The sequence below is a fragment of the Podarcis muralis genome, chromosome 5 (genome assembly GCF_964188315.1).
Source record: "Podarcis muralis chromosome 5, rPodMur119.hap1.1, whole genome shotgun sequence".
Taxonomy (NCBI): domain Eukaryota; kingdom Metazoa; phylum Chordata; class Lepidosauria; order Squamata; family Lacertidae; genus Podarcis; species Podarcis muralis.
In genome coordinates, this window is record NC_135659.1 from 26,140,992 (window position 1) to 26,154,447 (window position 13,456).

Genomic DNA, 13,456 nt, shown 5'->3' on the forward strand with positions numbered 1-13,456 from the left:
GCAGGCGGGGGGGAGCAAAGACTTTCGCCCCCCGCCAGCCTTCAGAAGAGGTCCAGGACCTCTTCTGAAGGCTGGCGGGGGGCGAAAGTCTTTGTCCCCCCTGCCTGGCTTCCCAGGGGCTTTTAAATCGCCCAGGACAGCGGAGAAGTCCTCCGCTGTCCCGGGCGATTTTAAAATGCCGCCCGCCAGCATTTTAGGATCGCCCCGGACAGCGGAGACGTCCTCCGCTGTCCCGGGGTTTTTTAAAATGCTGGGGGTGGGAAGAAAAGCCCTTGTCCCCCCCCCCCACCCAGCCTTCAGAAGAGGTCGGGGGACAGACTGTCCCCGGACCTGGTCTGAAGGCGGTTTCCCTAGGAACGCATTAATTGATTTTCAATGCATTCCTATGGGAAACCGTGCATCGCAAGACGAAAAACTCGCAAGACGAAGAGACTTGCGGAACAAATTAATTTCGTCTTGCGAGGCACCACTGTATCCCCCGATCATATTCAAGGCCGTAGGATAGTTCCCTCAGTGTATATGAGTCTCTGCTCTGCAACCAAAGCTTGTTTTTGCATCGCAAAAGCTACTAACAAAAGAGTTACCCAAGCCACACAAGTTACACATACCTGAATGTCATTGCACGCAAGGCCTTGCGAGTTAGGGTCTAGGATTCGAAAATGTCCCACAGCAACATCACCTCCAACCGCTCGGGCCTGGAGTAAAAATCCCTCAAAACTGGAATCGCTGCTTGCCGTAAGAGATACTGAGTAGGAAGGATGTTGTAAAAAGTATCAGTTTAAATGTTTTGCCACAACAAATATTAAGGGCAAAAAACAACAACAAATGAACGTTGCATTTATTACTATCATCACTAATCACCAGGGTGTGTCACACAGATCTGATTTTAATTTGTGCACTTTTGTCTGCACCCGAGTGCTTTCAATTCAAATCTATCTTGATGTTTCCTGTCCACACCAGTAGGGGCTGCTTGATGAAATGTATTTGTGTTCTGTGTTGTTCTCCCCTGCCTTTAATGACCTTTCCTCAAGCCTCCAAAATTCCAGACTAGGGATCTGTACTCACTCAGCTCTATCTATACCTATATCTATATCTATATCTATATCTATATATCTATATCTATATCTATATCTATCTAATCTATATCTATAATCTATCCAGTGCATTTTTCTGGAAGAATGCAGGGGTTTGCATACCCCTAAACATTTTGTGAATCTTTGTACTTTAGTCCATTTACTGTATTTTCCCCAATTTGAACTGTAAAATGGTGATTTTCTTCAGTCAAAATGAGAGTACACCTAAACATTTTTTAAAGAAAAAAATGACTATCTATCTATCTATTCATCCATCCATCCAAGACCATATAACATCAGTCCTGAAACACCTACTTTGGCTCCTAGTATGTTTCCAAGCACAATTCAAAGTGTTGGTGCTGACCTTTAAAGTCCTAAATGGCCACGGCCCAGTATACCTGAAAGAGCGTCTACACCCCCATCGTTCTGCCCGGACACTGAGGTCCAGCACCAAGGGCCTTCTGCTGGTTCCCTCACTGCGAGAAGTAAGGTTACAGGGAACCAGACAGAGGGTCTTCTTGGTAGTGGCACCCGCCCTGTGGAACACCCTCCCACCAGATGTCAAAGAGAAGAACAACTATCAGATTTTTAGAAGACATCTGAAGGCAGCCCTGTTTAGGGAAGTTTTTAATGTTGGATGTTTATCGTGGCTGGGGAAATAATAATAATAATAATAATCTCCACCACCACTACTACTATTATCTCTCCCTCCCATGGAATATCACAGTAACAAACTATAACCAAAGCCAAAATTTTGAACACATTTGAAAGTGGGCAAAATGGTCTCTTTAAAAAACCACACCTTATTTTTATCTACCACAAAACAGCACCCAGCCCCACCAGGTAAAAAGCCTACTAAGTACTGCCTCTGTAGGCTGGGCATGCAGAGATATGAGTACCTCTGATCTCCAGACCCTCCCTTCCACTACCGTGTGGCTCAGAGAAAAACAAACTGTACATTTCACAGACAAACACACATGGCAAAGTATTTTTTTTAATGGCTGGATCAGGTCCATTGTGATTCAGCTTAGCTTTATTCGTAGATGGATAACCAAGTGTCTTAGGGAAAAGAGCCAAGTTCAAAGCAGCCGGAGGGATACAAAGTACCGATCCTTTCCCTTGCTGGAAGGGAATAAGTGTTATGTAGTGTAGTTTCACCCTGGGCCAACAGGGGGATACTGTATATAGTTTTCACTCAGGTCTGTAGATAGTTTTCACTCAGGTCCGCGGCAGTTATTTTAGGCGGGAACTCTGGGCTGTTGTGGTTACAATGTGACAGCCGGCTGCCTATAAATACAGGCCGGCTGAGCTGTTCACTGTCAGTTCTATTCCAGCTTACCATAATAAAGAGCTACTTGAAGAAATCGCTGTGCCGGCTGCTATGTCAACCCACGACTTAACACTGGCGACGAGGATGGGATGGATGGACATCAGAGCACAGCCAGATGCGGCCAGCCTCTGAACTGAGCTGAATCACTGAGCTGAATCACAGAGCGAAATCACTGAGCGAAATCACTGGGCAGAACCAGTTCAGAGCTGACTGTTCTGGCTAGAGCACTGTGTTCCATCCATCGCCCTTCACGCCGGCATCGGAATCATGGCTTCACTTGTGCCTCTACCGCCGTTTGCGCCAGCCTCTGAATCATGGGACTCCTACCTCGCTCGGTTCGACTGCTACCTCCAAGCCAACGAACTGACAGCAGTATCACAGGATCGGAAGCGGGGCCTATTCCTCAGCCTCTGTGGGCCTGAGGTGTTTGAGACGGCCCGAGCGTTGGTTGCGCCTGAAGCAGTCCAGGCATCACCATGGGACACGATCCAAGAGAAGCTCCGCAACCACTACGCACCAAAGCCGTCCAAGATTGCTGCCCGCCATGCGTTCTACCACAGGAACCAGGCAGAGGGGGAGTCAATCAACAACTACACCACCGCCCTGCGACAGGCTGCAATGCACTGTGAGTTCCGAGACTTAGACGATGCCCTGATGGATCGAATCGTCTGCGGGGTCCGGGACATCCATCTGCAACGGCGTCTCCTAGCCAAGCCAGACCTCACGCTACAGAAAGCCATTGAGGAGGCTGTGGCCTCAGAAGCTGCTGAACGCTCCGCTCAGGAGATCCGCAAGTCCAGCAGCCTGCGTCTTGCTAGGGAGCCCGTTCCGGTGCATCATGAAGAGGCCAGCAGTGAGGAGGCATCCTCCAGTGAAGACGATGATGTGCACCAGACAAAGCGGGAGCGCAGGAAGTTCCAACAGAAGTCCAAGGGCCAACCGGAATGTGCTGGCTGCGGAGGCAACCATTCCCGTGCCAAGTGTCGATTCAGAGACGCCATCTGTAGGAGGTGTTCCAGAAGGGGCCACATCGCTAAGGTCTGCCGATCGGCTCCGTCTGACACCCCCCCTTCATCGACTCGCAAGTCCAAGTCTTCACTCCAGTCTGCCAAGGAAAGTTGTTTCGCTCTCACCAACTGCCGCTGCCCGTCTGGAACCACGATTGGCCAAACCGACTCGCCTACGAGACGCAAGCTGAACGTCACGGTGCTCATTGAAGGAGCTCCATGTGACATGGAGATCGACACCGGGTCTGCCCTGTCCATCGTGTCATGGAGCACCATCAAAAGACTGGTACCCAGAGTGTCCAAAAGGCAACTCGACTCTCACCGCGTACACCTGAGAGACTACCAGGGAAACGACGTTCCCGTGGTAGGCGTTGGCCGGTTCCGGATCGCCTTCAAGGATTTTTCGGGCCTGCTCCGGTTGGTGGTGGTCGAAGGTCAGCGGCCAAGCCTCCTAGGGCTAGACTGGTTTGATGCCCTCGGCCTGGAAGTCACCGGCATCAACTGCATCTCTAACGCAGAGACTGAGGGTCTGGTCAAAGACTTTGCCGAGGTTTTTGACGGCACCTTGGGCCAATATACAGGTACGCCCATCTCCTTTAGCCTGGATCCACAAGTCGCCCCCATCAAGCTAAAGCCACGCCGGGTTCCCTTTGCTCTCAAGGCTAAGGTGGACGAACAACTGGACAAACTGATCGCCCAAGGAGTTTTGGAGCCGGTTGACCACGCAAAGTGGGAAACCCCCATCGTCACGCCTGTCAAGCCAGATGGGTCGGTGAGAATCTGCGCTGACTACAAGTGCACGATCAACAAGGCACTTCAGCAGCACGCTTATCCGGTTCCTGTTGTCCAACACCTGCTGCATTCCCTGGGTGAGGGTAAGGTCTTCGCTAAGCTGGACCTTGCCCAAGCCTATCAACAACTGCCAGTCGATGATGCCACTGCTGAAGCCCAGACGATCGTCACCCACCGGGGGGCATTCCGTTGCCGCCGGTTGCAGTTCGGGGTGAGTGTGGCTCCTGGCATCTTCCAAGGCCTTATGGAGCGTCTCCTGCAAGGGCTTCCGGGCGTGGTACCATATTTTGATGACGTCTTGGTGTCTGCAGACTCACACCAGCAGCTGTTCGAGCGCCTCCGTGCCGTGCTGACCAGGTTCCAGGAGGCCGGGCTCAAGGTAAAAAGGGAGAAGTGCCAGATCGCCGTTCCACAGGTAGAGTTCCTGGGCTATCTTATCGATGCCTCCGGTCTTCATCCAACCACATCCAAGATCCGCGCTATCCAGCAGGCCCCCACTCCAAAGAACAAAACGGAGTTGCAGGCGTTCCTGGGGCTGCTGAACTTTTATAACATGTTCCTGCCCCACAAAGCCACAGTGGCTGAGCCTCTTCACCGACTCCTTAGCACTAAGACGCCTTGGGCCTGGGGTCATCGGGAGACGGCGGCCTTCAACGCGGTCAAGGCTCTCCTTTCTTCGGACAGTGTGCTGGTACAGTACAGTGAATCCAGGCCACTGGTCCTTGCCTGCGACGCCTCACCTTTTGGCATCGGGGCTGTCCTTAGTCACCGTTTTCCAGATGGAAGAGAAGCACCGCTCGCCTACTTTTCCAGGACACTATCTCCGACGGAACGGAATTACAGCCAGCTCGACAAGGAGGCATTGGCACTTGTGGCTGGAGTGAAGAGGTTTCATGAATACCTCTATGGCAGGACTTTTGACCTCATCACTGACCACAAGCCACTCCTGGGCCTCCTCGCCGGTGATCGTCCAACTCCACCGGTCCTCTCACCACGCATGCTGCGATGGACTGTTTTCCTGGCTGCCTACCACTACCGGCTCATCCACCGCCCGGGGAAATCGATGGGCCATGCCGACGCCCTCAGCCGTTGCCCTCTTCCAGCATTTGTGGAAGACCCGGCTCCAGCTTCATCGCTCCTTCTGATTGAGGATCTTCCGGCAGCGCCTGTGTCGGCTGCCACTGTGGCCTCCGCATCTGCCCAGGATCGCACCATCAGCCGGGTGCTCAACTGGGTGTGGAGGGGGTGGCCACAAGGGCCCTTTGCATCGGAGTTCCAGCCCTTCGCAACCAGACAACATGAACTCTCAGCTCATCGCGGCTGTCTGCTGTGGGGAGACCGCGTCGTGATTCCCCAGGGACTCCGTCAGCGCGTCCTGGAGGCTCTGCACGTTGGCCACCCGGGAATTGTCAAAATGAAGGCGTTGGCTCGGTGTTACGTCTGGTGGCCTAATATGGACGATGCCATCACTGCCTGGGTGTCCGCCTGTCAAGCGTGCCAGGAGTCGAGGCCTGCACCACCGGCAGCTAAGGGATACACGTGGGAGACGCCAAAGACACCCTGGTCGAGGGTGCACATCGATCTGGCTGGCCCCTTTCACGGCCGGACCTTTATGGTAGTGGTGGACGCCTATTCCAAATGGCTGGAGGTCGCCCTGATGCCCTCCACCACTACCGAAGCTGTCATCCGGGTGCTGCGAGGCCTGTTTGCAACGCATGGGTGTCCTGATGTCCTTGTCTCTGACAACGGACCGCAGTTCACATCAGGCACGTTTGAGCGGTATCTTTTGGGACTGGGCATCCGCCATGCCCTAACGGCACCATTTGCTTTCTAAACTCCTGTGCTAAAGGGGAAAGATAATAAGCTACAAAAACACGTCTACTTTCTTTATAGCAAACTGTAATGTGATTGAAATGGGAAACTCTTTAAATTGGACAAAGAATCCTTTTGTCTCTCCAGCGACGACTAATCCATGTGATCTTGTTGGCAAAAGATGACACACTTATTGCAGCTCTGAGCAATGATTCAAAAGGACCTAGCATGGCATTCAGGGCTCCCCCACCCCCGCTCCAACAATCATTCCCAAAAGACTGAGATTGTCAAAAAACGAGAATCTAATGTGAAGGGCTACAGGAAAAAGTGGGGCAGAGGGCAGGGAGACATGGCATCAATGCATATACATGCACACCCACAGAGCAATTTGGATCCTGTTCATTTCACATTTGGGCTTAAACCAGGGATAGAGAACTTGCTGCCCTCCAGATATTGCTAGACTTCAATTCCGATCAGCCCCAGCCAGCATGGCCAATGGTCAGGAATGACAGTCACAGCTATTTATGGAGTGCAACAGATTGCCCATTCTTGACTTAGAGATAAAAAATTATTTAACAAAGGTTTGATGTTAAGCAGAGACATTGGGGGGGGGGGGCAGGGAGAGTGGGAAGGAAGCACTTCCTAGAGTGGACCTTTGACATCACTTTTGGTTTACATTGCAGTCAACAAATGGTTCTGAATTCACCTATAATTTCATCTCCTGGGGCAAATGAAGTTTTGGAGATGGAGATGGCATATGGCGGTGCAGAGTTCTGTGCAGTGAGTCCGTGACCAGGAACCATAGAGCTACAAGCCGCACTGATTTTTCCATTTGAGTAGCCGAGGACTCCTGAAGAAAACGCTCCCCATAGAAGAAAGAAGCTAGCCAACTTTTCCATCTGTGAAGAAAGCAAAACATTTGAAACATTTAAGTGAGGATAACAGACGATTGCACAAGCAAGCTTAAAGGCAAATGGGGGAAGGAAATCTCAATATCCTCTGTTATGGGGGTGGAGAACCTGCAAGCATGGTCAATGGCCAGCAATGATGGGATTTGCAGTCCAACCACACCTTGAAGGCCACAGGCTCCCCAGCCCTGCTCAATGGCTTAGACTTTTGCAATAAAATTAAGCTTAAAGGAAACACACTTTCAGATGATAAGCCACAGAATAACACATTACTTCAGATAGCATATATTTTGCATCCATGAAGATGCAGACGGCAAATGTCTATGTATAATGATTCAGTCAAAGTTAGGCATTTTTACTCTGTTATAAACTGCTCTGGCATTTTTAAATTAGATGGAGGCATAGATACGTTTTAATAAATAAAATCAAAATGTTAGTGTACTAAAATTATATTGTTGTTTCCAGTGGGGGAGTTAGGCATGTACTTAAACCTCTTCCCCTAATATTTTAAAAGTTTTAAAAGTGCTTAGCTTTGGATGACTCAAGATGACTTGCAGTTTTCTCAAATACCCAGGGAAATTCCTGGCAGGTGAAGTTAAGTAATAGTAATAATAATTTATTATTTGTACCCCGCCCATCTGGCTGGGTTTCCCCAGCCACTCTGGGCGGCTTCCAACAAAGATTAAAAATACATTAAAATGTCACACATTAAAAACTTCCCTGAACAGGGCTGCCTTCAGGTGCCACTACCGAGAAGGCCCTCTGCCTGGTTCCCTGTAGCTTAGCTTCTTGCAGTGAGGGAACCACCAGAAGGTCCTCAGCGCTGGACCTCAGTGTCCGGGCAGAATGATGGGGGTGGAGACACTCCTTCAGGTATACTGGGCCGAGGTCAACACTTTGAATTGTGCTCGGAAATGTACTGGGAGCCAATGTTGGTCTTCCAGGACCAGTGTTATATGGTCTCGGCGGTCGCCACCAGTCAAGAGACCAGGGGCGCAATAATGCTATTTATGTGGTGTTCCACTGATACCAGAGACAAGGTGAATTACAGCAGCAGCAACTGTAAACCAGAGCAGATGTTTAGCAAGCTGGAACAAGCACATGGATTCATAGAGCAGCACACTGACATGCCTCTGGGTGCAAGAAGCAATACACAGTAAGCCCAACAATCCAAACCTTCCACCATGCCAATGAATTGTTTTGGCTATTGTGCTGACATGTACTGGGTGGGGCTGAACAGGCAACGAGGTGATAATACTACTATGCACTAACTGATTTGCTTACTCCAAAGACAAAGTTGTTATACCTGGGAGAATGTCCTATGCATTGTCATTAAGATCATCAGGGTCAGTCCTGCTATTAGAGTGATGAAGCTGCCTCACGTGGCAGATGCCAGGGTTGGCAGGACCCCCCCAATCCATTTCCCTGATTCCTGGAAGCAGACACTGCTCATTGTGTGGGGAGACACCAGCAGCTGGGTCACCAAAGCAGAGTAGGTGAGGTCACAGGGAGGTTGTTTTATTTCACAGCATTTATATACTACTTGATGGTAATAAAACAATAAAACTAAGAGTGAGAAACAGTGAAAATCAAGCATTTAAAACTAAAAATAATTCAAAACCGCATTAAGCTAGAATTAAATAAAACACACGACGGCTTCTATATGTCTGAATAGCCTTGCTTGAATAAAAATGGTTTTAGCAAGTGCCAAAGGGTGGCATGTGGGTTAAACCACAGAGCCTAGGACTTGCCGATCAGAAGGTCAGCAGTTTGAATCCCCGCGACGGGGTGAGCTCCCGTTGCTTGGTCCCTGCTCCTGCCAACCTAGCAGTTCGAAAGCATGTCAAAGTGCAAGTAGATAAATAGGTACCACTCCGGCGGGAAGGTAAACGGCGTTTCTGTGTGCTGCTCTGGTTCGCCAGAAGCGGCTTAGTCATGCTGGCCACATGACCCGGAAGCTGTATGCCGGCTTCCTCGGCCAATAAAGCGAGATTAGCGCCAGAACCCCAGAGTCGGCCACAGCTGGACCTAATGGTCAGGGGTCCCTTTACCTTTTACCTAAAGGGAGATACAGTGAAGGCACACATGGTTGAGGTCAATGGGCTCCAGGGTTCCAGGGTTTACACTAAAGAAGGAGTATAATATGGCAGCTGCAACAGGGCCAGTTCTGCACTGTGCGATGGGTGTCCTCATGTAATTTGTTTTGGGAGGGTGTCCCCCAGCATTCATAGGATGCCATTGGCCACAAAACATCAGTCCATATTTCCCTACTCCACCCCTGTTTAATCTGGATTTATTACCCTTTCCAGGAAAAAAAATCTGTTTTTCTTAAAAGCTTGTTGCCAGCTACCAGTTTGGAAAAATGTAAATGACACTTGACCATATTAGGTCTGCTGTCTGGAAGCCTATACAGTCTCTGGGTACTCCTCACCAGCCCTGCCATAGATGTTAGCAAATTTCCACATTACACAGAATTCCAGGAGTGGTGCAAAGGTGGTGATGTCGGGGCTTGCATGGGTGCACCAGTAGATGCGCTAGATTGGCTCCATCAGCATATCATCACCGCACTGGCCCATCCCAATAAGAAGCACTGACCCACAGCTCACACGCAGCTCTTAAGTACACGTGGGCGGTTCTCTTCTTAAACTTATCAGCTTTCAATTCATTCAGCATTTTTCATTGTTTCTGAGATTAAGACTTCAGGAAAAGAGCCAAACCACTAAAGTCTCCCGGCTGCACGTATCTCACGTAACCCATCCAGCCTTATAAAATAAATAGCCATTTTTCTTCCAATTAAAAATGAACTTTGTCACAGGGTTCTGTTGCCTATTGATTTCTGACACATGAAAGTGAAACTTCAGACAAATATGAGAGCAAATTAAGGACCTGGAGGTTAGGGTGGGGTGGGACAAGGAGAGAAACAGGGGAAATAATAATAATTTTAAAATTTGGCATTTTTAAACTAAGGATGACTATTCACAACTATCCATAGTATCCTGGTCTGTCCTGCTCAATACTGTCAACACTGACCATCAGAGGCCAGGGGTAGGCAGCCAGGAGGAGCAGGGCAAAGTCACTTGCTTGGCTTCCCAATGTGGAGATTGCTGCTGCCAGTCAAGGAAATGGTGAGGTCAGTGCGGTGCAGGCACAACGGCGGAGTCAATGTGCAATTCCCTGTGTCCACACCGCACTGACCCACCTCTCTGCTCTCCCTTAAAGGTAAAGGTAAAGGGACCCCGACCATTAGGTCCAGTTGTGACCGACTCTGGGGTTGTGGCGCTCATCTCGCTTTATTGGCCAAGGGAGCCGGTGTACAGCTTCCGGGTCATGGGGCCAGCATGACTAAGCCGCTTCTGGCGAACCAGAGCAGTGCACGGAAAGGCCAGTTACCTTCCCGCCAGAGCAGTACCTATTTATCTACTTGCACTTCGTGCTTTCAAACTGCTAGGTTGGCAGGAGCAGGGACTGAGCATCGGGAGCTCACCCCGTTGCGGGGATTCGAACTGCCGACCTTCTGATTGCCAAGTCCTAGGCTCTGTGGTTTAACCCACAGCGCCACCCGCATCCCCTGCTCTCCCTTACCAGCAGTGATTTCTGTGCTGGGAAGCAGGGTAAGGAGCTCTGCTCTGCTACACTGGCAGCTACTGACAAAAACTCCAGGGTTTCAGACAGGGGTCTCTCTCTCTCTCTCTCTCTCTCTCTCTCTGCCCTACCAGGACATGCCAGGGATCGATCCTGGGACCTTCCACATGCCAAATGTGAGCTCTACTGCTAAATGACAGTTCTTCCCTTCGTAGATGACTCACCACAGAGCTTTTAGATCATTGATGTCCCTCTCAGATCAGATCTCTCTCCACAGAGGCAGTTCAGAGATACCTACAAGATGCTGGGAGCTATGTCTCTCAGTGATTTCCACAGACGAGTCAGTTCTGGTTTAAGATCTACTATGACCAAATACCTTCTCATTTAAACCACCCCTTATGAAACTGCTGGCCCTTGTTAAGTGTTAGTAATACCTGAGGCACTCAGCTGTAAGTCGATGCATTATAAAGGCAGATATCCATCACCTACCTTTCACCTATTCCTAAGAAGCATCTCTCTGCCTAACACTTCAAGATTTAAACTTAAAGTGATACCAAAGTGCTCCTTTAACAAAGCCTAGTGTGATTTGCTCACTGTTCTTCCACTCTCAGTAGGGACACTTAAAGATATAACTAAAGCTGCCCTTCGTTCTTGGAGAAAGGTAGAGGCACAAATGTAAGATACACATAAAGTGATAAAATAAGTAGCTCTACCCTATACGTGTCTACTCTGAAGTAGGCCACAATGAAGTCCCAAGTAAGTACAGCAGGCATAGCCAACACTGTGCTCTGCAGTTTTTGTTGGACTGCAATTCTCATTACAGTGGTACCTCGGGTTACATACGCTTCAGGTTACAGATGCTTCAGGTTACAGACTCCGCTAACCCAGAAATAGTACCTCGGGTTAAGAACTTTGCTTCAGGATGAGAACAGAAATCGTGCTCCGGCGGTGTGGCGGCCGCAGGAGGCCCCATTAACCTGAAGTGGTGCTTCAGGTTAAGAACAGTTTCAGGTTAAGAACGCACCTCCAGAACGAATTAAGTACTTAACCCGAGGTACCACTGTATTCCTGACCATTGGTCATGCTTGCTGGGACTGATGGAAGCTGTAGTCCCACAGCACCTCAAGGGCTAAGTGCCTGGTGTATAGGATTGCAACCTTAGTTACTTTGAGTGCTGGTAGCATCCATTTATTCCCCCTAAAAGAGTGCTGTGTTCTTTAATGCTTGGTGCTATGCAAATACAATAGAACACACAAATCTGACCTGTAATGAAATTAGCAAAATTAGGATTGGGGAACTGGGAGGTGAGCAGCGTAATATAGATGTGGCTGAACTGGAGTCTGTAAGGGGTTCTGGGTTCACCTTTAAGAATACAGTGGTACCTCTGGTTACGTACTTAATTCGTTCCAGAGGTCCGTTCTTAACCTGAAACTGTTCTTAACCTTAAGCACCACTTTAGCTAATGGGGCCTCCCGCTGCTGCCACGCTGCCGGAGCACAATTTCTGTTCTCATCCTGAAGCAAAGTTCTTAACCCAAGGTACTATTTCTGGGTTAGCGGAGTCTGTAACCTGAAGCGTATGTCACCTGAAGCGTATGTAACCCGAGGTACCACTGTATAAAAAGAGCCTACGCAGTCTCCCAAGTTGTGATTCCTTGTACTTCAACAGTGGAGGCATAACAAAGTCATTGTGGCTAGTAGCCATCAATAGCCTTACCCTTTTAAAGTCATCCAACTCAGTGCCTATCACTACCATTTCCTGTGGAAGCAAATTCTAGACTTTGCATTGCATAAACCACTGCTTTATTTCGTCAGCCTGGTACAATTTCCTCCACCTTGGAAGAAATGCAACACTAAAATAGGTGAAGGGTGCTTTGTATGAGTGGGCAGGCACAGACCTAGCACACTTGCCAGGATCGAAGCAGCGAGCCACTGTGCTCTTGAGTTTTCCGTTCTGTACAATGGGCAAACTGAAAAAGTGAGAGGTTATTTCCCAGAATGACATCCCCCATGCTTTTTGCATGAGTAAAGCCACAGGCCCCAGCTCAGCCTCGTTCCCACAGCATTTTCAAACACATGAGCTCAAAGGAGCAAAGCTATCAAATTCCGCATGCCAGCAATCTATAGGTATATAGTGAAGAGGCCAGTAAAACTGCATCCAGGGGTGCAACACACACCTCTCATTCTCTGTCTCGCTCCCCACTTCCTACATCCCATTAACTGCACAGCTAAGAGTTGCAAGGCAGGCAGCCCATTCAACAGATGCAGTTTTCATCAACCCAAAATGCACTGACCAGAAAAGCTTCACCTAATGAACATCAGGAATATAGGAAACTACCGTATGTTCTCCTCCTATAAAGATCACTGGATCACTGGTGCATTAGTGGGCGGTAGGTATAAAAAGGTTGACTACACCTGGTCTACACTGACCGGCAGCAGCTGTCCAGAATTTCAGAACAGAGTCCATGGGCGTAGCCAGAATTTTTATTTGAGGGGGGCAGGCCTTTTGTTAGGGGAGCAGACCTTCTTTGGGGGGGAGAACCTCAGTTAGCTATTATTGATTTACGGGGGGGCAGCTGCCCCTCTCTACCCCCCACCCCCTTGGCTACGTCCATGCCAGAGTCTCTGCCTCAGCCCAACCTGGACTGAACCTGGGATGTTCTGCATGCAAAGCTTTCCAACATTTCAGTCTCCAGCCCTACCTGGCTATGTCAAGGAATGAACCCGGGACCTCCTCCTACGTGAAAGATGCAGCCGAGCAATGCCTCTTCCTCGAAGTCAGCTTCTTGAAGGCACAGGAGCCTTTCAAGACGGAAAGCGTGGCAAACTTAGGCGCATTCCGAATATTCCTGCTGCGGCCACTCCTCCTCGCCTTCGCTTCACCTTTCTTTGCAGCGCAGCCTTGGGATCCTGCGCACGAGCCGCCTGCCTGACTGCTGGATGCAAAGTGGAG

General features: G+C 49.5%; 1 protein-coding gene across 1 annotated transcript in view; it reads right to left on the reverse strand.

The window, feature by feature from the left end:
* Positions 1-13,456, reverse strand: part of LOC114596577 (putative ferric-chelate reductase 1) — a 37,877-nt gene extending 24,421 nt beyond the window's left edge. The window contains exons 1-3 of the mRNA XM_077928444.1: positions 13,206-13,456; positions 6,721-6,913; positions 609-745 (exon numbers count right to left, since the gene is read on the reverse strand). Of these exons, the coding sequence (XP_077784570.1) occupies positions 609-745; positions 6,721-6,913 (330 nt within the window). The 5' untranslated portion in view covers positions 13,206-13,456. The remainder of the gene's footprint in view (positions 1-608; positions 746-6,720; positions 6,914-13,205) is intronic.